Genomic DNA, 25,007 nt, shown 5'->3' on the forward strand with positions numbered 1-25,007 from the left:
CTTTGGAAAGGGCAGGAAGATAGGACATGGGAATGAACAAGAAATGAAGCCGATTGGCCACAAACGCCGGAGAGGCCTGTTACATACGGTATCTCGGGCTTCTGCAACAGAGGGGTCTCGAGAAGGCTCGGTGACCTCAGAAACGAGATACAAAAGTGACTTAACTTACCACCAGGTTCCCGATCACCATGACCATCATGAACACGATGAGGCACATCGGTTCGCCGGCTACCTCCATGCAGTCCCACATGGTCTCGATCCACTCCCCGCACAGGATGCGGAAGACGATCAGGAAGGAGTGAAAGAAGTCATGCATGTGCCACCGTGGCAGCTCGCAGTCGGCCGCGATCTTGCACACGCACTCCTTGTAGCTCTTCCCGAACAGCTGCATCCCCACCACGGCGAAGATGAAGACGATGATGGCCAGGACCAGGGTGAGGTTGCCCAGGGCCCCCACGGAGTTGCCGATGATTTTGATGAGCATGTTGAGGGTGGGCCAGGATTTGGCCAACTTGAACACCCTGAGCTGTGGGGGGGGGGGGGGGGAGGAGGAAAGAGCGATTAATGAGGAGATGTTAGACCATGGCTGGTCAACACACTGACCCTTCAGCATAGAGCACAAGGGAGTTTAATCTAAAATATGTGTAAACATGGTCACCAGAGAACATCAGTGAATATGAAGAACCCATTGACTGCAGAAGTGGACTACTAAACTTTGTAATGCATGTCCCTACAATTGTTTATTTTACCGATCTCATCTGGGATCTGAATTCAGATAGTAGAACCAGCGACATTTGGTGCTACTTTTGGCGGCCCCTTTTGCCACGACCAAACCACCGCCGGCGTTTAGCCGACAGTCACCTCGCCGTGGGGACATAGCGCCGCCAGACCTTTTCGCCGCCAAGGTATGCCTCATACCTTACCCCTTACCCTAAAAACCCATAAGCTTAACCACTAATGCCAACGTTAACCCCTACCCAAAAAAACTTAACACTGTACCCTAAAACCCCTTACCCCACACCCTAAAACCCCTTTCTCTAAAACCCCTTTCTCTAAGCCATTTACCCTAAAAACAATTACCCTAAAACCCCTTACCCTAAGCTCCTTACCCTAAAACCCCTTACCCTAAAACCCCTTACCCTAAAACCCCTTATCCTAAGCCCCTTACCCTAAAACCCCTTACCCTAAAACCCCTTACCCTAAAACCCCTTTCTCTAAGCCATTTACCCTAAAAACCCTTACCCTAAAACCTGTTACCCTAAAACCCCTTACCCTAAAACCCCTTGCCCTAAAACCCCTTACCCTAAAACCCGTTACCCTAAAAACCCCTTACCCTAAAACCCCAACTATGCTGAAGCAGGGATATCCTGTTAGAGGCCCTCGAGGACTGGAATTGGCCAACCCTGCTTTACAGCAAACAATAACCAAAAAACAATAAAACACAACTTTGCGTTACCACGGTGACGTCCGCAGCGTCATTCGACGCTGCGATTCAGAAGAAGGCGGGGCGGCCGCCACATGTAAGAGACTAGGGGGCGGCGGATCTGGGAATCAGCCGCTGGCGACATGTTTATATAATTAGGAGCACTATACAGAGGTGCTATGTGCGAGCTACAGTGCGGTTAAACCTGTTAAAGAAACAACAGTAGTGCCCTAAGAAACACAGTGACATTTTTTTTGAGGTCCAAAATGAAGTTTTGAAGTGACCTTTGTGGTCCTAAGGGCTTGCACTCTTTTTAACCACCAGTTGGCTAATCACCATATCCCTTCTACCTGACTTTTCTTTGTCTATTCTGCGGGCTAACATGGTACCAGCCTCAGTTTCTGCTCACACGTGGTGACTATTTCAAGTACGGACACTAGGTGGCGTCAAGTGTTTGTTTTTTTCGGTGTAGCAGAAGGCCAACTGGATGGTCCTTTTTTTTTACATTGGATTGAAGCAGGAGGTTTCCGGAGATGAACCCCGTTCGTTTCAGCTCCGGGGAAACCTTGCTTCCAGAGTTACCGACTTCCTCCGTAGGAGGTGCCATTAAGCCTCTCCAGCTCAGCTTAGCAGGGTTCACATAACGGCCACGTTTCAAAGAATTGAAGATGAAGAATGTAATATACTATCACAGGTATTTGGGTTTCTGACGGTACGCTGAGCAGTCGTGTGAGCTACTACAGGGTCAATAGCACTTCCTAAATAGAATAACCAAATACGAGAGCAGTACCTACCAGACGGAAGGACCGGAGGACAGACAGACCCTCCACGTTGGCGAGACCCAACTCCACCAAGCTCAAGGTGACTATGATGCTGTCGAAGATGTTCCAGCCCACCTGGAAGTAGTAATATGGATCCAGAGCTATGATCTTAAAGACCATCTCAGCCGCAAATATCCCCGTGAAGACCTGTGGCAAAAAGGACTCTGTTAGTAACGACAGTCATAGCAGGCGTGCTGACGGGACGGGTGGGAAATGTGGCTTTGTAAGGGGAGGAAAGGACAGCTCATTTCACCCAACGGCTGCAACTGCTTAGAATGGGAAGCTCAAGGAGCAGCTAACACCCAGCTGGGGGTTTATATTTGGGTAACAAAAACCATATTTAGGAACAGAGTCCCGGTGAAATCCATTTTAATTGTATTTCTATTATGTAGACGGTGCTGTTTGGGGCCCAGCTTTGGTTCTTAAGCTCTGAGGAGTCCCGATATGTCACTATGCTGAAAAGGCCTTCTCAAATACTCTCCCGTCTGTATTATTGTAACATTATTGCTGCTAACAGGTCTCCCTTTCTCACGACTTTCTCCCCTGCAATCTATCCCAAATTCTGCAGCCGGGAATATTTCACTTTCTCCCAGAGCACAGCCCCTGCTCATCTCCTCCTTAAATCCCTCTCTTGGCTTCCCATCAAGTTTCGGATTACCCACAAAATTCTTCTCCTAACCTTCAAGGCTCTCATCTGCTCCTCTCTACATAGCAGCGCTGATCTCTCGTTATGCCTTCTGCTCGTATCCTGCGCTCTACCCAGAACTGTTTACAGTCCAACCATTTCACCTCTACTGCTCTCTCGCCTTAAACCCTTTCCCCCTCACTGCCCTCTTACTTGGGACTCCCTCACACTCAGTATACGCCAAGCACCTTTCCTCGTTACCTTTAAGTCAAACCATAGGGGTAAATATGACTGCGTTTAATAGACATCAAGCCCTGCATTACCCCTACCTATCAATAACACAGTTGTATTATGTTATGTGTGTGTATAGCTACGTATTATGTCGTTGCCTGGTTCCAGCACCTCAGGGACCAGGAGTTCATTTTGTTTTCAAATGTTGCAAAAGATGTCTGTGACCTTTCCCTGTAACAGTTTTCATGTTGCTCTTTTTAATGTTGCTGTTAAACCCACCAATCAAGGGGCTGGGCACGTTGACAGCACCTGGCCCTGAATGTTTCAATATTGTGGGTTAAGGGTATTAAAAGCCGGGCAGGGAGAACCCCTGGTCAGCTTTTTCTTCCAGCTCTGGTGGCAAATTCCAGTTGCAGACTCAGAGCTCCAGTGCTGGTCCCAGGTCTGAAAACCAGACACTGTGAAGAAAAGAGGACAGGGGAAATCTCTCCGTGGTGGGCCCTGCAACTAGGTCTGCAGGGTACCCCCAAGTTTGCATCACATGCGCCCCTCTTTCTTTCTTTCTTGAGGTCACACTGGAGGATTGGACATCCTTTTATTTGGGGCAGCAACTTGTGCAAGTGAACGCTTTTCTTGGACTGGACTTTTTGTTGAACATGCTATTTTCAGCATTTCTGATTGACTTTATTGTACTGACAAGCACATGCAATTTTTGGGCTGCTCCTTTCATTTGTCCTGGGCCCCATGATTTCTGTTGGTGGCCCTGGGTGTACTCCATATCTCACATTCAATGCCCCAACATTTTCAGTCCTTTCCTACTGTTTATTACACGCATACACCCCTCCCGAGTGAAGGGTCCGAGTGCATATCCACAACTTTGTTGTGTTTTTCTTGTCTGTTTATACTGTATGTTTGATTTTATTTATTATATTAATTTTATAAACTCTCATGTTTCTGTCTGGCGAGTTGATCCCTGGTTTTAGTCCTGGTCTCCCGTGACACTCACCTCTTACATGAAGCATTTCATTAGCCTGGACACATGGCTACTGTTCCACACCCACAGTCACTCCTACCAACAATAGTGGCCAACCACTCGCGATTTAGTGCACCTACGCACCATCAAAGCCAGGCACTGCCATCTCCTGCACCTACCCACCATCAAGGCCAGACATTGCCATCTACTGCACCTAACCAACATCAAAGCCAGGCACTGCCATCTAATGCACCTACCCACCATCAAAGCCAGGCACTGCCATCTACTGCACCTACCCACCATCAAAGCCAGACATTGCCATCTACTGCACCTACCCACCATCAAAGCCAGGCACTGCCATCTACTGCACCTACCCACCATCAAGGCCAGACATTGCCATCTACTGCACCTACCCACCATCAAAGCCAGGCACTGCCATCTACTGCACCTACCCACCATCAATGCCAAGCACTGCCATCTACTGCACCTACCCACCATCAAGGCCAGGCACTGCCATCTACCATCTACTGTACCTACCCACCATCAAAGCCAGGCACTGCCATCTACTGCACCTACCCACCAACAAGGCCAAGCACTGCCGTCTACTGCCCATACCCACCATCAAGGCCAGACATTGCCATCTACTGCACCTACCCACAATCAAGGCCAGGCACTGCCATCTACTGACCCTGCCCACCATTAAGGCCAGCACTGCCATCTACTGCATCTACCCACCATTAAGGCCAGGTGCTGCCATCTATTGCACCTACCCACCATCAAGGCCAGGCACTGCCATCTATTGCACCTACCCACCATCAAGGCCAGGCACTGCCATCTACTGCACCTACCCACCATCAAGGCCAGGCACTGTCATCTACTGCACCTACCCACCATCAAGGCCAGGCACTGCCATCTACTGCACCTACCCACCATCAAGGTCAGGCACTGCCATCTACTGCACATATTCTCTCACCTGCTGTCTCTGTAAATTTCCCAAATCCCGCTTAGATTGTAAGCTCTGCGGGGCAGGGATTTCCTCTCCTATTGTCTGACTATGCTTGTTGCTCTCATTATACTATAATTGCCTGTACTGCGCTGTCTCTCTTGTAAAGCACTGAGTATACTCGTGCTATATAAATAAAGACGTATACATACATGGGTCAACATGTAACACTCTCTGCTTCTAGTGTACGGAGGCAAAAACTAAGGTATTGGCCTCCTAGAGCCGGTCAGAGCACAACGTTTGAATCAGGAAGTCCTTGGTCCTTCCGTATTGTAATTTAGAAATGGGATCGATCCTGAAGTCCCCAGCGCAGGCGCGCTTCATTAGCAAAGTTCTGGTTGACAATGTATTGCAGCCTTCCAGGATTACGCCGGCTCCTCTTATTACAGCGAGCTATGAAAAGCCGCAGACGGCAGGACGCCAAGAAGAATTTAGAGCTACGTGTTGTAGGCAAGGACCTGGTGCCAAGGAAATGACCGATATTGCCCTCTGAACTTAGTCCTTTGTGTAAGGTTTAATGGTCACTCCAAGATGGAGTGACCATTAAATCCCGAACGGCCAGCAATTTTATTATTGGGGATGTAGCTGGGTCTGGGTATGTCCAAATCAAACCTTCCTGTAGATACCACACCTGCCTGGACAACACGTCGCTGCTTTGTGGACACATCCTAATGGTTCAATAACTATTACCATAATAGAGCTCTTTACAATTGTGAGGAGTTGCCGGGTGCGCCAACATGGAGGCTCCCCTGACTTCGCCGGGTGCACCAAGATAGCCACCAAAACAGGAATTCAGCCTCGTCCTTGAACTGGTAATTGTCTGCACCTGGTCTGGGCCTATAAATGATCACCGGAGTGATCAGCCCTTTGCCCGGGCAAGGTATCTCTTGCCTTGTGTTCCTGGACCATGTCTACACTGCCGCACCTTGCCCTGAACATGGAACCGTGACCCCGACTATGCTTCCGCACCCTGCCCTGACCTTGGAACCGTGACCCCTGACTACACTGCCGCACCCTGCCCTGACCTTGGAACCGTGACCCTGACTATGCTGCCGCACCCTGCCCACAATCCTAGAACTGGACCCGACTATTCTTGCGTGTCTAGGCACCAGATCACAGATCAAAGGGTCACTGACTACACTCCCTACCTCTGCCCTACGTACCAGTCTCCTGGGCTGCAGTTAGCAATGTTACACCGATAAGTGCAGCGTGCATCTCCCTGAGATTGGGTTCATAACATATCAGCCAACTTAGACCAAGCAGGGATACTTTAACCCTCTGTGTACAGACATAAACACCCCACGCATTGATATTCTCACCAGATTCCCGATGTTCAGCACCTCTTGGAACTGGGGGGTCATGGGATAGTGCTCCATGGCCATGAACAGCGTGTTCAGCACGATGCAGATGGTGATCCCGAGGTCAACAAAAGGATCCATCACCACGAAACAAAGAAACTCCTTGATCTTCACCCACTGTTTGCAGCAGTCCCAGATCAGGAAGCAGTTGGCAAACTTGTACCACCAGGGCGGGCACTTCTGCTGGGCTTCCTCCAGCTCTGTGTAAGACAAGGGTTAGTATTCTGCCCAAGGGCATCTCGTTGAGGAACACTCAACATCCCCAAGACACAAAGCAGTGGATGTGAAGTAGAGAGTGACAGTGAGTTTGTTGAGTGTCAGTCAAGGTCGCCAATGGAAGAGCAGAAAAGCAGTGAAGGGAAAGGTGCCCAGAAGTTATTAGAAGGGACACTGAAGTATATATAATAGCACTGGAGAGTATGACCGGTCACGATAACACCACAACCAGATCATTGCTCCTAAACGGACAGTGGCCAGTAAGAGAAGCGAGATGCGCACGGGCCAGCGTGGCCCTTTTCTTTACCGCGTTGAAGGAACGCACATCGTGTGCTGTAGCGACTTTGTTTCCTAACCCAGGTCCTTCTCCCTGTCCCTGCCTTGGACATTATTAACCGGTAGTTGTTGCCTATGGATTGCCTACGAGGTCGTCTCCTCACTTGCAGCCCAATGGCTGGGCGATGATCTCGTGTTCGGGCTGGGTGTTGTGTAGTAACCCATAGTCTGTTCCCTTCCTTCACTATAGCAAGACTTGCCATATTCCACCTCTGCTCCCTCAGAACCCGGTCTAGGACCATAAAGCCCCTGCTGTTTCACCGTGACCATTCAGCCGCAGACGTTTCACTGCTGGCCATTTGGCTGCAGGGACAATTCACTGTCAACGGTAATGTATCCCCTAACCCCTTAACTTAAAAACCCAAATCTTATCCCTTTACCCTAAAAACCTTAACCACTTACCCTAAAAAAACCAAACCTTAACCCCTTATCATAAAAATCTTAACCCCTTACCCTAAAACCTTAACCCCTTACCATAAAAACCTTAACCCCTTACCTTAAAACCCCAAACCTTAACCCCTTATCATAAAAATCTTAACCCCTTACCCTAAAACCCCAAACCTTAACCCCTTATCATAAAAACCTTAACCCCCTTACTCTAAAACCTTAACCCCTTACCATAAAAACCTTAACCCCTTACCTTAAAACCCCAAACCTTTACCCCTTATCATAAAAACCTTAACCCCGTGCCCTAAATACCTTAAAACCGTAACCTCTTACCCTTACACCTTAACCTCTTACCATAAAACCCCAATCCTTAACCCCTTACCCTAAAAACCTTAAGTCTTTACGCTAAAAACCCAAAACTTAACCCTTTGCCCTAAAAACCCTAACACCTTATGCTAAAAACGTTAATCCCCTACCCAAAAAATCCTTAATCCCTTACCCTAAAAAAACTCAACCTTTTACCCATAATACCCGAACCTTAACCACTTACCCTAAAAAGCTTAACCCCTAATCCTAACGCTAATCAGCTACCTCAACGAAACGGCGGGGGGGGTGGGCGGCGGCTAAAAGTCCCTTTCCGTTCAGAACATCCCTTCCCAACGCCAGCAAACGCCACGGCATGCCAACTTTATCATGGCTTTGTAATCGGGAGATTGCCAAGCTGCGGTGTCACCAGTTTCGAGTACCCATAATCTACCGAGAGGACAGCGAGAGCATTCCACGGGACCACCGCCCGCCCTCCCCCCACCCAGTCAGGAATGGGTAACAGAAGCCTACAGTGTCAGCCAAGATCCTACATCAATAAGTAAGACCTGGAGATCCGCGCCACCCCCCGCGCACGGAGTAACGGCCACCATGCGAACAATGCGTCCGACCCATCCCCGGCGCACGGACCTTCTATGGCTGCTTCCGACAGGACGCTGAGAATGCTCTCCGCCCTCTTCTGCAGGCGCGGCTCTTCCAGGTAACCCGTGGATTTTTTCTGGAGATCTGACTTAAGTGACCTCGTCTACAAAAGAATATAAATATATATTTATAACAAGTGACTGAAGCAAACGAGGATCATAGAAACGAGAGAAAAAAACACAAGACATTGATGGCAGATAAGAAGCAATTTGCTTATCTAGCCTGCCCTGTTATCTATCTGTAGCGAACACCCAGGAAAAAGACCTCTCTCGTCCCCGGGACATCCCCGTCGGTGACCCACCACCGCTGGGAGGGGGGTAGTATTTGTGATGTTGGCTGTGTGGGTTGTATTTTGTGTGGGCTGGGGTTGTATTGTGGTGTGTGTGTGTGGGGGGGAGGGGGGGTTGAGGGAGAGGGGGGTAATTAAGTGATAACGTAGGGGGGAGAGTGTGAGGGGGTGGAAGGAGGTGGGAGAGTGAGAGACAGAAGGAGAAATACATGGGGAGAGGATGGGCTCGAGAGGGTGGGGGTAAGGGAGGTGAAGGAGGGGGGATACAGTAGAGGAGGGGGCTAACGAGGAGGTGTAATAGGGGGGTGTACATTCTACTTCTGGGCCCCGGGAATCTGACTGCGGCCCTGATAACATTCAATGATATATTATATCAGTGCAGCGAGCCGCATGCGCAGGATGTCCCAGGTAAACTGGTACTCACGTCCTCCTCCGGGTACTCGGCTCTCTCTATCACAACCCTGGGAATTTGGCGCCCATTGCAGTCCTTCCTCTCCGCGTCTTCTTCAGGAAATTCCAGTTCAGACAACCTCTTTTTTCTCTCGGCGTCACCGCGGCTGCCCAGGGAGGTCACGCTTGATTTCTGCCACGTGTCAAGTTAGAAACAAATCATTATTGAAAGCGGCCGGTGACGGGGGGGGGGAGGCGCTTGGCCATGACCACAGGGTCACTCCAGCTGCCCCGATGAAGTGACCAACGTGCCGGAGAGTTGCAGAGAAGAACCCCGTGCCAGACGCTGGAACACTGCAGAGATGCTGGACTCTATCAGGTGAGTCCGTCCGCCTGACCGATTGTCCCCCCAATTACCAACCCGATCCCCATCACCCGCTTCATCACGTCTCCCACCCAATAGCGAAAGTGGGGTGGTGGTGGGGATAGAAGGGATGGGAGGGAGAGAAACAAATGGGGATGGGGGAGATAGGGGTGGGGAGAGAGAGAGGAGATGGGGGAGAGAGAGGAAATGGGGGAGAGAGAGGAGATGGGGGAGAGAGAGGAGATGGGGGAGAGAGAAGAGATGGGGGAGAGAGGAGATGGGGGAGAGAGGAGATGGGGGAGAGAGGAGATGGGAGAGGAGATGGGGGTGAGAGAGGAGATGGGAGAGAGAGGAGATGGGGGAGAGAGGAGATGGGAGAGAGAGGAGATGGGGGTGAGAGTGGAGATGGGGTTGGGGAGAGAGAAACCTATATGGGGGAGAGGGAGAGAGAAAGGGGAGGGAAAAAGAGAGGGGAGATGGGGGGAGAAAGATGAGATGGAGAGAGATGGGGGTAGACAGAAAGAGATGATGGGGAGAGAGAGGGGATGGGGAGAGGTGAGGTGGGGGAGAGAGAAAGAAGATGGGGGAGAGAGGAGATAGAGGAGAGGGGAGGTGGGGGAGAGAGAAAGAAGATGGGGGAGAGAGAAAGAAGATGGGGGGAGAGAGATGGGGAGAGAGAGGGGATGGGGAGAGGTGAGGTGGGGGAGAGAGAAAGAAGATGGGGGAGATAGGAGAGGGGAGGTGGGGGAGAGAGAAAGAAGATGGGGGAGAGAGATGGGGGGAGAGAGATGGGGAGAGAGAGGGGATGGGGAGAGGTGAGGTGGGTGAGAGAGAAAGAAGACGGGGGAGAGAGGAGATAGAGGAGAGGGGAGGTGGGGGAGAGAGAAAGAAGATGGGGGGAGAGGGGAGATGGGGAGAGAGAAAGAAGATGGGGGAGAGAGATGGGGGGAGAGAGAAGATGGGGAATATGGGGGTCTCTGCAATCGGTGTACGCTTAGTGTGTAACCACGTACTAATCTCCCCCTCCTGCCCCAATGAGGCGCTGCGGCCGGGGAATTGCCGTCCCATTTAACATGTGGCGCCCCCGGCATATTGTGACTTTGACGGGACCTGGTGCACATAATCCGGAAATGTTGCGGCTCACGCGTTTTGCCGTACACGCTTTGCGCGTAGCATGGCGCGGCGCTGTGCCCACCTGGCAGTGGGCGCTCTGCAGACCCCGGGCTGATACTAAGGGTCGAAGGCCGACTGAGACAATAGTGCTGAAGCAGGGACTGATCGAAGCTGAAGCAGGGACTGATTGAGCCACCTGTGCTGGAACTGGTGCTGATTGAGCCTTCTGTGCTGAAGCAGGGACTGATTGAGCCACCTGTGCTGGAACTGGTGCTGATTGAGCCTTCTGTGCTGAAGCAGGTACTGATTGAGCCACCTGTGCTGAAGCTGGGACTGGTTGAGTCACCTATGCTGAAGCAGGGACTGATTGAGCCATCTGTGCTGAAGCTGGAACCAGTTGCGTCACCAATGCTGAAGCTGGTTACTGATTGAGCCACCTATGCTGAAGCAGGGGTATCCTGAAACCCTGACCTGCTGGTGGCCCTTGAGAACGTGAGCTGGCGAACCCCCTGCTTTAAGGCGTCCCTCTACCAAGTTACAATGGTGCAATATTGTGGGGCAAAACCCCTATTGATTTCAATGGGACTTTTCCCTTTGACACAAATCCTTGCAGTTATTATTTACTAGTACATATGACCCCAAGTGTCAGACTCATGTGACCTTCCACACATCCCCTCCTCCCTGTGCCCCACACCCCCCCTCCTCCCTGTGCCCCACACACCCCCTCCTCCCTGTGCCCCACACCCCCCCTCCTCCCTGTGCCCCACACACCCCCTCCTCCCTGTGCCCCACACCCCCCCTCCTCCCTGTGCCCCACACACCCCCTCCTCCCTGTGCCCCACACATCCCCTCCTCCCTGTGCCCCACACACCCCCTCCTCCCTGTGCCCCACACACCCCCTCCTCCCTGTGCCCCACACACACCCTCCTCCCTGTGCCCCACACCCCCCCTCCTCCCTGTGCCCCACACCCCCCCTCTTCCCTGTGCCTCACACACCCCCTCCTCCCTGTGCCCCACACACCCCCTCCCTGTGCCCCACACACCCCCTCCTCCCTGTGCCTCACACCCCCCCTCCTCCCTGTGCCCCACACCCCCCCTCCTCCCTGTGCCCCACACACCCCCTCCTCCCTGTGCCCCACACACCCCCTCCTCCCTGTGCCCCACACACCCCCTCCTCCCTGTGCCCCACACACACCCTCCTCCCTGTGCCCCACACACCCCCTCCTCCCTGTGCCCCACACACCCCCTCCTCCCTGTGCCCCACACAATGTCAGATAAGACTGTTTGCTGTTTGAGGCAGAGACTCCCTGTGCCCTGCGACACCCCGCGCTATATAAATACTTCTTTCCCCCGGTCCATCCAATCCCGGGACGTTCCGGCACGCGGCTAAGTGCGCTCATTACAGACCAGGAAACCAGTCACATAACTGGGGTGTGTAACACCAGAGGTGCCTGCGGTGTAGTGACGCACGGCGATACCGCGTTCAGCCGCAGACACCGACCAGCTGGAAGCCACCGGTCAGGAATGTTACACACCCTCTTATAAGGAGCCCGCTGGGAATCATCCGAGGGGGCTTAATATACAGTGAGCAGGGGGTCAGAGAGGAGGCCGGGCCTCTGTCTCCTATACACAGGGAGCAGGGAGGAGGCCGGGCCTGTCTCCTATACACAGTGAGCAGGGGGTCAGAGAGGAGGCCGGGCCTCTGTCTCCTATACACAGGGAGCAGGGAGAGGCCGGCCTCTGTCTCCTATACACAGTGAGCAGGGAGGAGGCCGGGCCTCTGTCTCCTATACACAGTGAGCAGGGAGGAGGCCGGGCCTCTGTCTCCTATACACAGTGAGCAGGGAGGAGGCCGGGCCTCTGTCTCCTATACACAGTGAGCAGGGAGGAGGCCGGGCCTCTGTCTCCTATACACAGTGAGCAGGGAGGAGGCCGGGCCTCTGTCTCCTATACACAGGGAGCAGGGAGAGGCCGGCCTCTGTCTCCTATACACAGTGAGCAGGGAGGAGGCCGGGCCTCTGTCTCCTATACACAGTGAGCAGGGAGGAGGCCGGCCTCTGTCTCCTATACACAGAGAGCAGGGAGGAGGCCGGGCCTCTGTCCCCTATACACAGTGAGCAGGGAGGAGGCCGGGCCTCTGTCTCCTATACACAGTGAGCAGGGAGGAGGCCGGGCCTCTGTCTCCTATACGCAGGGAGTCAGGGAGGAGGCCGGGCCTCTGTCTCCTATACACAGAGAGCAGGGGGGAGGCCTGTCCTCTGTCTCCTATACACAGTGAGCAGGGAGTCAGGGAGGAGGCCGGGCCTCTGTCTCCTATACACAGGGAGCAGGGAGAGGCCGGCCTCTGTCTCCTATACACAGAGAGCAGGGGGGAGGCCGGGCCTCTGTCTCCTATACACAGTGAGCAGGGAGTCAGGGAGGAGGCCGGGCCTCTGTCTCCTATACACAGTGAGCAGGGAGGAGGCCGGGCCTCTGTCTCCTATACACAGTGAGCAGGGAGGAGGCCGGGCCTCTGTCTCCTATACACAGTGAGCAGGGAGGAGGCCGGGCCTCTGTCTCCTATACACAGTGAGCAGGGAGGAGGCCGGGCCTCTGTCTCCTATACACAGTGAGCAGGGAGGAGGCTGGGCCTCTGTCTCCTATACACAGTGAGCAGGGAGGAGGCCGGGCCTCTGTCTCCTATACACAGTGAGCAGGGAGAGGCCGGGCCTCTGTCTCCTATACACAGTGAGCAGGGAGGAGGCCGGGCTTCTGTCTCCTATACACAGTGAGCAGGGAGGAGGCCGAGCCTCTGTCCCCTATACACAGTGAGCAGGGAGGAGGCCGGGCCTCTGTCCCCTATACACAGTGAGCAGGGAGGAGGCCGGGCCTCTGTCTCCTATACACAGTGAGCAGGGAGGAGGCCGGGCCTCTGTCTCCTATACGCAGGGAGCAGGGGGGAGGCGGGGCCTCTGTCTCCTATACACAGTGAGCAGGGAGTCAGGGAGGAGGCCGGGCCTCTGTCTCCTATACACAGTGAGCAGGGAGGAGGCCGGGCGTCTGTCTCCTATACACAGTGAGCAGGGAGGAGGCCGGGCCTCTGTCTCCTATACACATTGAGCAGGGAGGAGGCCGGGCCTCTGTCTCCTATACACAGTGAGCATGGAGAGGCCGGGCCTCTGTATCCTATACACAGTGAGCAGGGAGGAGGCCGGGCGTCTGTCTCCTATACACAGTGAGCAGGGAGTCAGGGAGGAGGCCGGGCCTCTGTGTCCTATACACAGTGAGCAGGGAGGAGGCCGGGCCTCTGTGTCCTATACACAGTGAGCAGGGAGGAGGCCGGGCCTCTGTGTCCTATACACAGTGAGCAGGGAGGAGGCCGGGCCTCTGTGTCCTATACACAGTGAGCAGGGAGGAGGCCGGGCCTCTGTCTCCTATACACAGTGAGCAGGGAGGAGGCCGGCCTCTGTCTCTTATACACAGTGAGCAGGGAGGAGGCCGGGCCTCTGTCCCCTATACACAGTGAGCAGGGAGGAGGCCGGGCCTCTGTCTCCTATACACAGTGAGCAGGGAGGAGGCCGGGCCTTTGTCTTCTATACACAGTGAGCAGGGAGGAGGCCGGGCCTCTGTCTCCTATACACAGTGAGCAGGGAGGAGGCCGGGTCTCTGTCCCCTATACACAGTGAGCAGGGAGGAGGCCGGGCCTCTGTCCCCTATACACAGTGAGCAGGGAGGAGGCCGGGCCTCTGTCTCCTATACACAGTGAGCAGGGAGGAGGCCGGGCCTCTGTCTCCTATACACAGTGAGCAGGGAGGAGGCCGGGCCTCTGTCCCCTATACACAGTGAGCAGGGAGGAGGCCGGGCCTCTGTCTCCTATACACAGTGAGCAGGGAGGAGGCCGGGCCTCTGTCTCCTATACACAGTGAGCAGGGAGGAGGCTGGGCCTCTGTCTTCTATACACAGTGAGCAGGGAGGAGGCCGGCCCTCTGTCTCCTATACACAGTGAGCAGGGAGGAGGCCGGGCCTCTGTCTTCTATACACAGTGAGCAGGGAGGAGGCCGGGCCTCTGTCTCCTATACACAGTGAGCAGGGAGGAGGCCGGGCCTCTGTCTCCTATACACAGTGAGCAGGGAGGAGGCCGGGCCTCTGTCCCCTATACACAGTGAGCAGGGAGGAGGCCGGGCCTCTGTCTCCTATACACAGTGAGCAGGGAGGAGGCCGGGCCTCTGTCTCCTATACACAGTGAGCAGGGAGGAGGCTGGGCCTCTGTCTTCTATACACAGTGAGCAGGGAGGAGGCCGGCCCTCTGTCTCCTATACACAGTGAGCAGGGAGGAGGCCGGGCCTCTGTCTTCTATACACAGTGAGCAGGGAGGAGGCCGGGCCTCTGTCTCCTATACACAGTGAGCAAAGGGTCAGGGAGGAGGCGGGGCCTCTGTCTCCTATACACAGTGAGCAGGGAGTTAGGGAGGAGGCCGGGCCTCTGTCTCCTATACGCAGGGAGTCAGGGAGGAGGCCGGGCCTCTGTCTCCTATACACAGTGAGCAGGGAGGAGGCCGGGCCTCTGTCTCCTATACACAGTGAGCAGGGAGGAGGCCGGGCCTCTGTCTCCTATACACAGTGAGCAAACAATGGTGTTGAAGGAAACACAGGGAGGGAATACAAAGATACGCCCGTTCCTCTGCTGCTCGACTGCTAAAACTCTGACTCAGGCCCTCATTCTCTCCCATCTTGATTACTGTAACCTCCTGCTGTCCGGCCTTCCTGCCTCTCACCTGTCTCCCCTACAATCTATCCTAAACGCTGCTGCCAGAATCACTCTACTCTTTCCTAGATCTGTCTCAGCATCTCCCCTCCTGAAATCCCTCTCCTGGCTTCCGATCAAATCCCGCATCTCACACTCAATTCTCCTCCTCACTTTTAAAGCTTTACACTCTTCTGCCCCTCCTTACATCTCAGCCCTAATTTCTCGCTATGCACCATCCAGACTCTTGCATTCTTCTCAAGGATGTCTTCTTTCTACCCCCTTTGTATCTAAAGCCCTCTCCCGCCTTAAACCTTTCTCACTTACTGCCCCGCACCTCTGGAATGCCCTTCCCCTCAGTACCCGACTAGCACCCTCTCTATCCACCTTTAAGACCCACCTTAAGGCACACCTGCTTAACAAAGCATGAGTAGCTCCGTGGCTGATACTATACACCTGATACATAAAACTTGGCCCCCTGCAGACGCACTTACCAGAACTCCCTCCTACTGTCTCTGTACGTTCTCCCTACCTACCAATTAGAGTGTAAGCTCTTGGGAGCAGGGACTCCTCTTCCGAAATGTTACATTTATGTCTGAAAGCACCGATTCCTATGATCTGTTATTTATATTATTTGTTATTTATATGATTGTCACGTGTATTACTACTGTGAAGCGCTGTGTACATTAATGGCGCTATATAAATAAAGACACATATAGTACATACATACAGACATACACCTCGGAATCCCCGTTGGGCGGTGCTGGCTCGTTACCGTACTAGCTGTGCCGTGCCCGCTTATCGACGTGCTGAGCTCACGTGGCCTCATGCCTCGGATTTGTGCAGTGCTGTGTTGGCTCTTTCTCCGAGTTGTGCATGCGTAAATCTGAGACGCATCGGCTCATCGGATTACAGTTATATGAAAAGGTCACCGCAGTACTGTACATACTACGGCCAGGAGAAGTAACACTGTGTGTATGGCTTTCAACTCGCCGTCAGAAACCACGTCATGGACCACATACACACGGTAACAGGTCAGGTTTCATGGATACCCCTACTTGAGCACAGGTGGCTCAATCAGTGGCTCAATCAGTGGCTCAGTCGGTGTTGGCCCTTGAGGACTGGAGTTGGCCACCTCTGATTGAGAACTTTAGTGCTGTTCCCTGGGGAACTGTTGGGAAGTCCTTTGATGTTGATTACTGTAACTTTCACCGAGCTGGCATTCCCCAAGTCCGCCCTTCCCCCACTCCAATCCACCCATAATGCTGCCTGCCAGGCTCATCTACCTCACTCACCACTCCACTTCTACTGCTCCGCTGTGCGAATCCCTAAACTGGCTTCCCAGAGCCACTAGAATTCAATGTCAAACCCTAGTAACGGCTTACACAGGTCTCAATAACACTGCCCTCTCCCTTACATCTCAGCCCTTATCCCCAAATACAGACCTACACGCCCCCTACGTTCTGCCCCTGACACCCGCCGGTCCTCCTTATCACCTCCTCTCGCTCCCGCAGAGAAGACTTCTCCCGTGCTGTCCCCTCTCTCTGGAATTCCCCACCACGGACCTTCAGATTGTACCCCAGCTTTCACTCTTTTGAAGACTCCCTGAGAACCCTATTTAGCAAACCCCAACATCCACCACCACCTCCCTCCAACCCTATTGCGACCAGCTGCCCCTAACATCCTGGCCACCCCCCCCCCCTCTCCAAACCTCAATGGGATCAGCTGTGCGGTCAGACCACACTCCATCCAGAGACACACTCCGCCCCACAACAAGCATCCACTTTACTTTCTTGTTTCAACATTGTCCCTTATTCCCTCTAGAGTGTAAGCTCTCCAGATCAGGGACCTCTTTACCTTCTGTAGCTGTTGGGTCTGGTCGGCCCTTATTTGGGATTTCATTCTGTTTATGTCATTTACGTATCTCTGTAACCCCCCCCCCCCCATTGTACAGCGCTGTGGAACATGTTGGCGCTTTACAATTCATAACAGAACGCTTCTCAGCGCCATTGTGACTTCAAGAAGACTCCATAACAACTAGGTCTACGATCTTTCCACTCCTGAACAACGACCCAAGACACATTATCAGGGCCTCCGATAATACCAGCTCCCACGGGCCTCAACACCGAATCCTAACCACGAGAGGTGGGCGTGTTGTTTTTGCGGGTTTGGATCCGCCTGCGATCGGACGATTCCTTTGGTCACCGGATTTCCACGGATCTGTCGCTAGTAGGCCAATTCGCTCGTCTTGATTTTTATTTATTTTCCTATCACTGACAACTCACGTCCGGATTGTTAAAAATCAGCACTCAGATTAAATCTGAGGGGGGGGGGGGGAGAAAGAGGAGAGAGGGCGAGAGGGGGGGAGAGGGCAAGAGGGGGAAAGAGGGAGAGGAAGAGAGGGGGAGGGAGAAAGAGAGAGAGAGGTGGAGAAGTGGATAGGGGGAGAGGTAAATAGAGAGAGAGAGAGGGGGGAGAGAGGAAGAGAGGGAGAGAGAGGGGGAGAGGGAGAGGAAGAGAGGGGAAGGGAGAGAGAGAGGTGGAGAAGTGGATAGGGGGAGAGGGGAATAGAGAGAGAGAGAAGGGGGGAAGAGAGGAAGAGAGAGGAAGAGAGATAGAGAGAGATAGTGAGGGAGAGAGATAGAGAGGGAGAGAGAGACAGAGAGGAAGAGAGAGACAGAGAGGAACAGAGTGGTGGAGAGGGAGAAAGAGATGGAGAGGGAAATAGGGAGAGAGAGGCAGAAAGGGAAAGAGACAGAAAGGGAGAGAGAGATAGAGAGGGAGAGAGAGACAGAAAGGGAGAGAGAGTGATCAGATTTTTAACAATCAATCCATGGTGCAGATCTCGGATTCAATATGGAATCTGACTGTTGATTCTTAAATACCCACCCGGATTGTATCCAATGGCGAATTCATTATTATTGATATTCCATATTTTTTGGAACCCAATCCGCAGACGGATTTCGGTCGGGGGGACGAATGAAGTCCTCCCCAACATCGAATTGCAGCATTACGCCGAGGCTACATCCGGGAAACATACTCACCCGGCGCCCCTGCTCCTCCTGGTGCTTCTTCAGCTGCTCCAGGAGCTGCTGGAACTCCTTCTCCTTTTCCAAGGCTTCTTGTATGGTGGCTTCATTCTGCTCGGCATACGCCATGGCCACCACGGCGAGGATCAGGTTAATCAGGTAGAACGAGCCGAGGAAGATCACCAGCACGAAGAAAACCATGTAGGTTTTGCCCGCCGCCCGCAGCGTCTGCCGGGCAAAGAGAGAGACGGCGCATCAGAGAGGAGAATGTAGGCAACGGAAAGTCTACCGCGTCAGGACAACCCGAGAGGACCATGGCCAAGGCGCACCCAACTGGTGTTATCCCTTTATTCAGCGCACAATCCCACGTAGAACGTACCACTACATGGGGTGACCCCCAACTAACAATAATAATTCTTATTACAGGGTTTGAAAAGAGAATTAGGGCTATATTCAGGGTAGCACACGCATAAATGGCTCCCGGCAAGATAGAAACCTGACAGCCTCCATGTCAAGGGTCTGTAATCTCCCAATGCTCGGAGGAGGTGGATAGAAATAAGACGCTCATACAAGCTGCCATCGGTAAGGGCCATAATACATTTTATGGACCGTTTGGTCTGACCTGTTGTTGGCAGTTCTTGTAATCTAATGTCATAAGGAGGTGCACTCTTCTTTGGGAACAAGTCTTCTGCTTTTTGAAATTGCTTATATTTGGTGTCCTGTGTTCTATTCAGTACATTATAGAGGGATGTCTGGGGCCTGTAGCCTGCCGCATGCAACCTACCGCCTGCCGTGCCTTCCGCATGAGCCTACCGCCTGCCGTGCCTTCCGCCTTCTGCCTGAGCCTACCGCCTGCCGTGCCTTCCGCCTTCTGCCTGAGCCTACCGCCTGCCGTGCCTTCCGCCTTCTGCCTGAGCCTACCGCCTGCCGTGCCTTCCGCCTTCTGCCTGAGCCTACCGCCTGCCGTGCCTTCCGCCTTCTGCCTGAGCCTACCGCCTGCCGTGCCTTCCGCCTTCTGCCTGAGCCTACCGCCTGCCGTGCCTTCCGCCTTCTGCCTGAGCCTACCGCCTGCCGTGCCTTCCGCCTTCTGCCTGAGCCTACCGCCTGCCGTGCCTTCCGCCTTCTGCCTGAGCCTACCGCCTGCCGTGCCTTCCGCCTGAGCCTACCGCCTGCCGTGCCTTCCGCCTGAGCCTACCGCCTGCCGTGCCTTCCGCCAGAGCCTACTGCCTGCCGTGCCTTCCGCCTGCCGCGTGCCACCTACTGCCTGCCGTGCCTTCCGCCTGCCGCGTGCCACCTACTGCCTGCCGTGCCCTCCGCCTGCCGTGTGCCACCTACCGCCTGCAGTGCCTTCCGCCTTTTGCCTGCGCCTACCGCCTGCGGCTTGCGCCTTCCGCCTATTCAGGACAATAGGGACCTCTGAAGACACTATAGTGATTTCAATAAAGGATATACTGATATGGTACAAGGAAGTCCGGTAAACTGGGAATTCTCCAAATCAGGCAATTATCAGACAATCATGCTTGGTGTATCTTGCAATGAATGCAAGATGTGAGATTTTACACCTTCACGTAAATACAATATATACAGTTGCTGAGATAGGTCCCTATAGGGACCACTCTTGTGGTAGCCTAGAGTGTTATGTATTGTACACAGGCACATTCTGATGACATTGCCACACACTGAATATTAAGCTAGTGTTACCTGATATTAGCATATATTGTTACACTCAGCAGGATTACTTTATATTCATGCCACAAACTTACAGGGACCTATCTCAGCAACTGTATATATTGTATTTACGTGAAGGTGTAGAATCTCACATCTTGCATTCATTGCAAGATACACCAAGCATGATTGGCTACTCTAGGGTTAAATTACCTATGCCATTCGACAATAGAGAAATCTACATATAGGGTTTCCTACAGCTCACCCCCTTAGGTTTTAATCATTTTCTATGTTTACTGTATATAAAATAAATAATTTATTATTTTGATTAAGTAGAGTAAAGTGCATCGTTTAGGGATCCTTTCCTTCCCTTTGTATACATGCTTGTTATCCCTGATAGCACCTCTCTAGCAAGTAATAATTCTCAGCTGAGCAGGATTCTCTCTCCCCCCCCCCCCCACCTCTTTTGTTTTAATTATCAGACAACCCCTGTGTGCCTTTTAAAAAATAAAAGTGAAGTCTGTCAGAGAGAGCTGCATAGTAGAAGTACAGAAAATTACCCCAAAATGTACGCACAAGTTTTTTCTACGTATACCCATTAATTCCAGAACTCCTTTATCTGGAAATTATCCAGTTCCAAAGGTAACTCCTCTCCCCTGTGTCAAAGTAATAATGTCTTTTAGTACACAGATCACAGGGCCGACCTTAGTAGTAATTATTGACTATGGAGACATAGTATATGGCTCGGCTCCTCAAACCCACCTTAGCAAACTTGACACCCTCTACAATTCAATTTGTCGTTTTGTTCTCCAATGCAACTACAACACACATCACTGCGAAATGCTCAAAGAACTAGATTGGTCATCACTAGAGTCTAGGCGCAAAGTTCACCTTTCCTGTCTCACCCTCAAATACTTTCTGGGCAAGCTACCCAGCTACCTGAACAAGCTCCTCACCCCTACCACATGCAGCACCTATCACCTGAGATCAGACTCCAAAAGACTATTCATGGTCCCAAGGCTCAACAAAATATCCGGACGTTCCTCCTTCTCCTTCCGTGCACCCCAAAACTGGAACAACCTACCAGAGACTCTCATATCCACCACCAGCTTAAGTTCTTTCAAATCTAAGGCTGTCTCACATTTTAACCTGGTCTGTAACTGTTTCATACGCTCATAATATATATTTTCTTTAACTGTGCACGCAATGTCTTGTATATAATGTATACCCTGCTCATTATGTAACTGTATTTGTAACCATGTATTATTTGTTTTACTCTGTGCCCAGGACATACGTGAAAACGAGACGTAACTCTCAATGTATTACTTCCTGGTAAAATATTTTATAAATAAATAAATAAGACGGCCACCGCGGGCCCTGTGCCTGCCGGGGGCCCCCCGCTTCCTCCTGCCGGTGCCGGGATCCAACATTCACCCGACCAGAGGGGGGTCGCTGGAGGAGGGAGAGGGCCCCACTCCTCCAGCTCCCCTTGCCGGTCTGAAGTTGGATCCCGGCACCGGCAGGAGGGAGCGTGGGGCCCCGCTCCGGCAGCGGGCCGCCTCCTGCGGCATGCCATGTCATGGCAATGGCATCACAATGGCGCGATGCTGCCGGAGGCGGGCTGCTGGTCTAGGCAAGTCACCCATTTATTTTTTTGATGGGGGGGGGGTGCCCAAGGCGGGCCCTGCGAGATAAAGCGACTCTCCAATGTACAAGGAGGGACAAAACCTTACGAGCTGGAAAAGGTTCTCCCAATAGTCCTGAGTCATGATCCTGAAGAGCGAGAGGAAGGCCCAGTTGAAGGAGTCGTAACTGGTGTACCCATAGTTGGGATTCCTCCCGGTCTTTATACAGACGAAGCTTTCTGGACACCTCCTGTTGGCAGAAGACACCAAGGTGAGAGCCCCCATGACGTATTACTACAACAGACGGTTGGGACACGGGCGAGATACAGCAGCGTCTGATGGTGGAAGGGTAAGACCGAAACGAGTCAACTACTTAGGTAACTGGGTTCTCTTCCCTCTCTTGACCCTCTCTTGATTCTTTAACTAACAGCTCTTTTTTCTTTGATTCATTCAAACTATTTCTCCAGTGAAATCCTTCACTGTTGCTTAAAGAATTCTAAATTCTGTACTGGCAAAAGCTTGGATGAAACTCACATGCATTTATATGAATGCCAAAAGGAGTGCATCATGGGAAACGTTTATTAATTTATTAGTACAGTACGGTCAAGAGTGGGATGTCTATAAAATAGCGACACAGTGGTCTCCCGTCTGTAAGAACTGACATTACTTTGCTATTACGGATATATACTGTTTATTGTATTTCAAGTATGCTTTAGTGATTGTGTGTAGATGGTTCTCTCGAGTGCAGGAATTATGTGGAAAAGAGAAGAAACAAGGAAACACAAAAAGTGTAATAAATGCAAACAATTGAAATTCTTCTCGGAGTTCTGTACTGTAAATGTTGAACTCACACGTTAGTCCTCTTGAGTTTTGTGCTCATCTCATGGGTCTTTGTGTCCTGTCAGCTGTCTATCAGGGGTACAACGACCCATGAGATGAGCACAAAACTCAAGGAATTGTAAGGGTTTCAGTGGACATTTTGGTTACTGGTAGCCTGCTTTGTTGGCTGCACCCGTTTCTTGGCTTAAATAGCAGCCAGTGACTTCAAGCCTCCGCCTGAGCATTGTATGCATTTCCCTGTGTGCCTGGGCCCCTTGTATTCTGTTTCCTGAGCCTGCCCTGTTCCTGAGCCCTCCCTCTTCTTTTGGATTCCCTGTTGCCGACCTCAGCCTGTGACCCCGACCACCGCTCCTGTGCCGCTTGCCTTGACCCCAGCCTGTATCCGGACTTGCACCTATGCCGCTTGCCTTGACCTCTGCATGGATCACGACTACGCTAACAGGACGCTGTCCCCTGGCTCTGGTCGGTAATCTTATACCCCCCTACCTCAGCCCTGCGGGTCCGCTTCCTATTCAGAGACGAGCAACGTTACAGGAGTAAAGTGTGAGTTCAAAACGTATAGAACAACAAGAAGAATTCCAGTTGTTTGAATTTATTACACTACTTGTTTTTCCTTTTTTCTTCTCTTTCCACATAATCCCTGGACTGACCCACTGTGCCCAAGAGAACCATCTACACAAAATGACTTTTGGGGGTTTCTGAGAAAGCCCTAGGTGTTTTAGGCTGCGACCATTGTCCTCACTTTGAGATATCACAGGTATATACCTAATTGTTGTGTATTACCAATCTAAATAAAAAGGCCCTGTTTAGTTTGTATCGCTGGTCATACTGTATGCTTTTTTCAGCTATGCTTTAGTGATTCTTGTTTGAACGTTTCCTGGAGTCCTGTTGATGGCAAGGGTGTCACAGAGGTTTGAGATTTTTCTTTACTGTGACCGGTCACCTGTGTATTAAAGTTAAGGTCACTCACCCACTGTCACTGCTGTTGCCACACAGAAGGGCATCGTTTGCTCCTTCCAAGAAGTAAAAGTTCCCTTTTGCCATTCAAAGAAAAAAGAAAAATTAGTCCCATGACATGAAATCAGCGTCCCCCTTTATGTACACCCATATTTACACACACTGCAGTGCAACAACTACAGCTAGGGGGTTTCGTGGGTAGGACACAAAACTGGGACATCAGAACGTCTTTTTACCTTCATCGTTGAGGTAGGCCCCCTTGTCAAAACTGTAGTTAGAGAACATGGCGGTATCGTTGTAAAACGTGGAGTTGCCGTCATAAAGTGTTGAGTTGAATGCCGTGTCGTTGTAAAACTGAAAGAGCTCGTCGGGGGGCGGCCAACGAACGCATTTCTGCCGCAGGTTCCCCATGAAGAGCTGGAGGCCGATGAGGGCGAAGACGGCGAGGCAGAAGACGGTGAGGATCATGACATCGGAGAGCTTCTTCACTGACTGCATCAGGGCGCCAACGATCGTCTTCAGGCCTGAGCACAAGGAAGAGACGCATCACATGAATTTATGGAGCTGAGCGTTTGGGGTAAAGTAACAGGAGATGTGTGTATCTATTTACCCATCAGCCCAAACTTGGACATGCTCTGTAGTGACAACTATTACAACTAGATTTCACCAAGTACACTGCTGATCTGCTCTGGGGCCTTAGCAAGCTTCTCAGGATTATCATGGTGGGACTTTCAGCTCAGGATTACAGTCAGGAGATCAGGCGTTTTGACCTTACCGGGTTGCCTGCTTAGGGCTTGAGAGACCCACAATACGCAGTAGAACAAGGAGAAGACAGGTTCTTCCAGCACTGATAGGTTTAGGACTAATTACTGAGCTCATGGTACATGCATATACACCAAACAGGGCGGTCAGGAAGTATAAACTAACAAGTTCATCTGCAAATGTAGCGCAACGCCATGGTGATAATATGGGAGAGTGGGTGCACCTTCGTGATTTTATGCATTTCTCTTCTACATGGAGACCACTCTGGCTATCGTCATCTACGAAGAGGTATTTATCTGTATGGTGGATTATTCGAATGATCCAAGTACTGTTTTGTTTTTTTACAAAGTTCCAGGGATCTAGTCCCAGTAATCAGGGCTCAGCAGCAAGCAGGACATATATATGTGTAATCCAGAAAGTGATAATCACTAGTAAGGGAGACAGAGCTATGATGAAAGCTACGTGAGACTTAATAAACACCTGTAATGACTTGGGTCATAAATAATGTATGCGTTCAGCAATATGAAGGTTTGTATGAGGTGGTGACAGACCTATATATATGCCATAATGGTCATGCTTGCCCTCTCAATAAACAAACCATACATAGCATAATAGCAATATCATAGAATAACAGGTAAGTACTCACTGGTGTAGCAGCTCACCCTTGCTGAGTGCGTGCATCACGCCGATGTAGCAGAGAAAAGACTGTCCCATGGGGTCCAATAAACGGAGCACAGCTGTGAAAGAATGGGGGCTACAAACCAGTAAAGAAAGATTAAAAGTACTTTATTGGGTGGTAAGTGAGGGGTTCAGGGCTACTCTGACGCGTTTCGGGAACAAGTCCATTTGTCAAAGAGTAAAAGACCTTTTTTTTTACCTTTTTACTTGTTCCCGAAACGCGTCAGAGTAGCC

General features: G+C 51.8%; 1 protein-coding gene across 7 annotated transcripts in view; it reads right to left on the reverse strand.

Moving 5' to 3' along the window:
• The window catches only part of SCN4A (sodium voltage-gated channel alpha subunit 4), a 179,859-nt gene that overhangs the window by 49,577 nt on the left and 105,275 nt on the right, over positions 1-25,007 (reverse strand). For all 7 annotated transcript variants that reach the window (XM_075581615.1, XM_075581613.1, XM_075581618.1 and 4 more), the window contains exons 7-15: positions 23,570-23,857; positions 23,347-23,410; positions 21,645-21,786; positions 18,262-18,474; positions 9,053-9,211; positions 8,328-8,442; positions 6,396-6,634; positions 2,218-2,391; positions 170-526 (exon numbers count right to left, since the gene is read on the reverse strand). In XM_075581615.1, the coding sequence (XP_075437730.1) occupies positions 170-526; positions 2,218-2,391; positions 6,396-6,634; positions 8,328-8,442; positions 9,053-9,211; positions 18,262-18,474; positions 21,645-21,786; positions 23,347-23,410; positions 23,570-23,857 (1,751 nt within the window). The remainder of the gene's footprint in view (positions 1-169; positions 527-2,217; positions 2,392-6,395; positions 6,635-8,327; positions 8,443-9,052; positions 9,212-18,261; positions 18,475-21,644; positions 21,787-23,346; positions 23,411-23,569; positions 23,858-25,007) is intronic.

Source organism: Ascaphus truei, unplaced genomic scaffold (genome assembly GCF_040206685.1).
Source record: "Ascaphus truei isolate aAscTru1 unplaced genomic scaffold, aAscTru1.hap1 HAP1_SCAFFOLD_145, whole genome shotgun sequence".
Taxonomy (NCBI): Eukaryota; Metazoa; Chordata; class Amphibia; order Anura; family Ascaphidae; genus Ascaphus; species Ascaphus truei.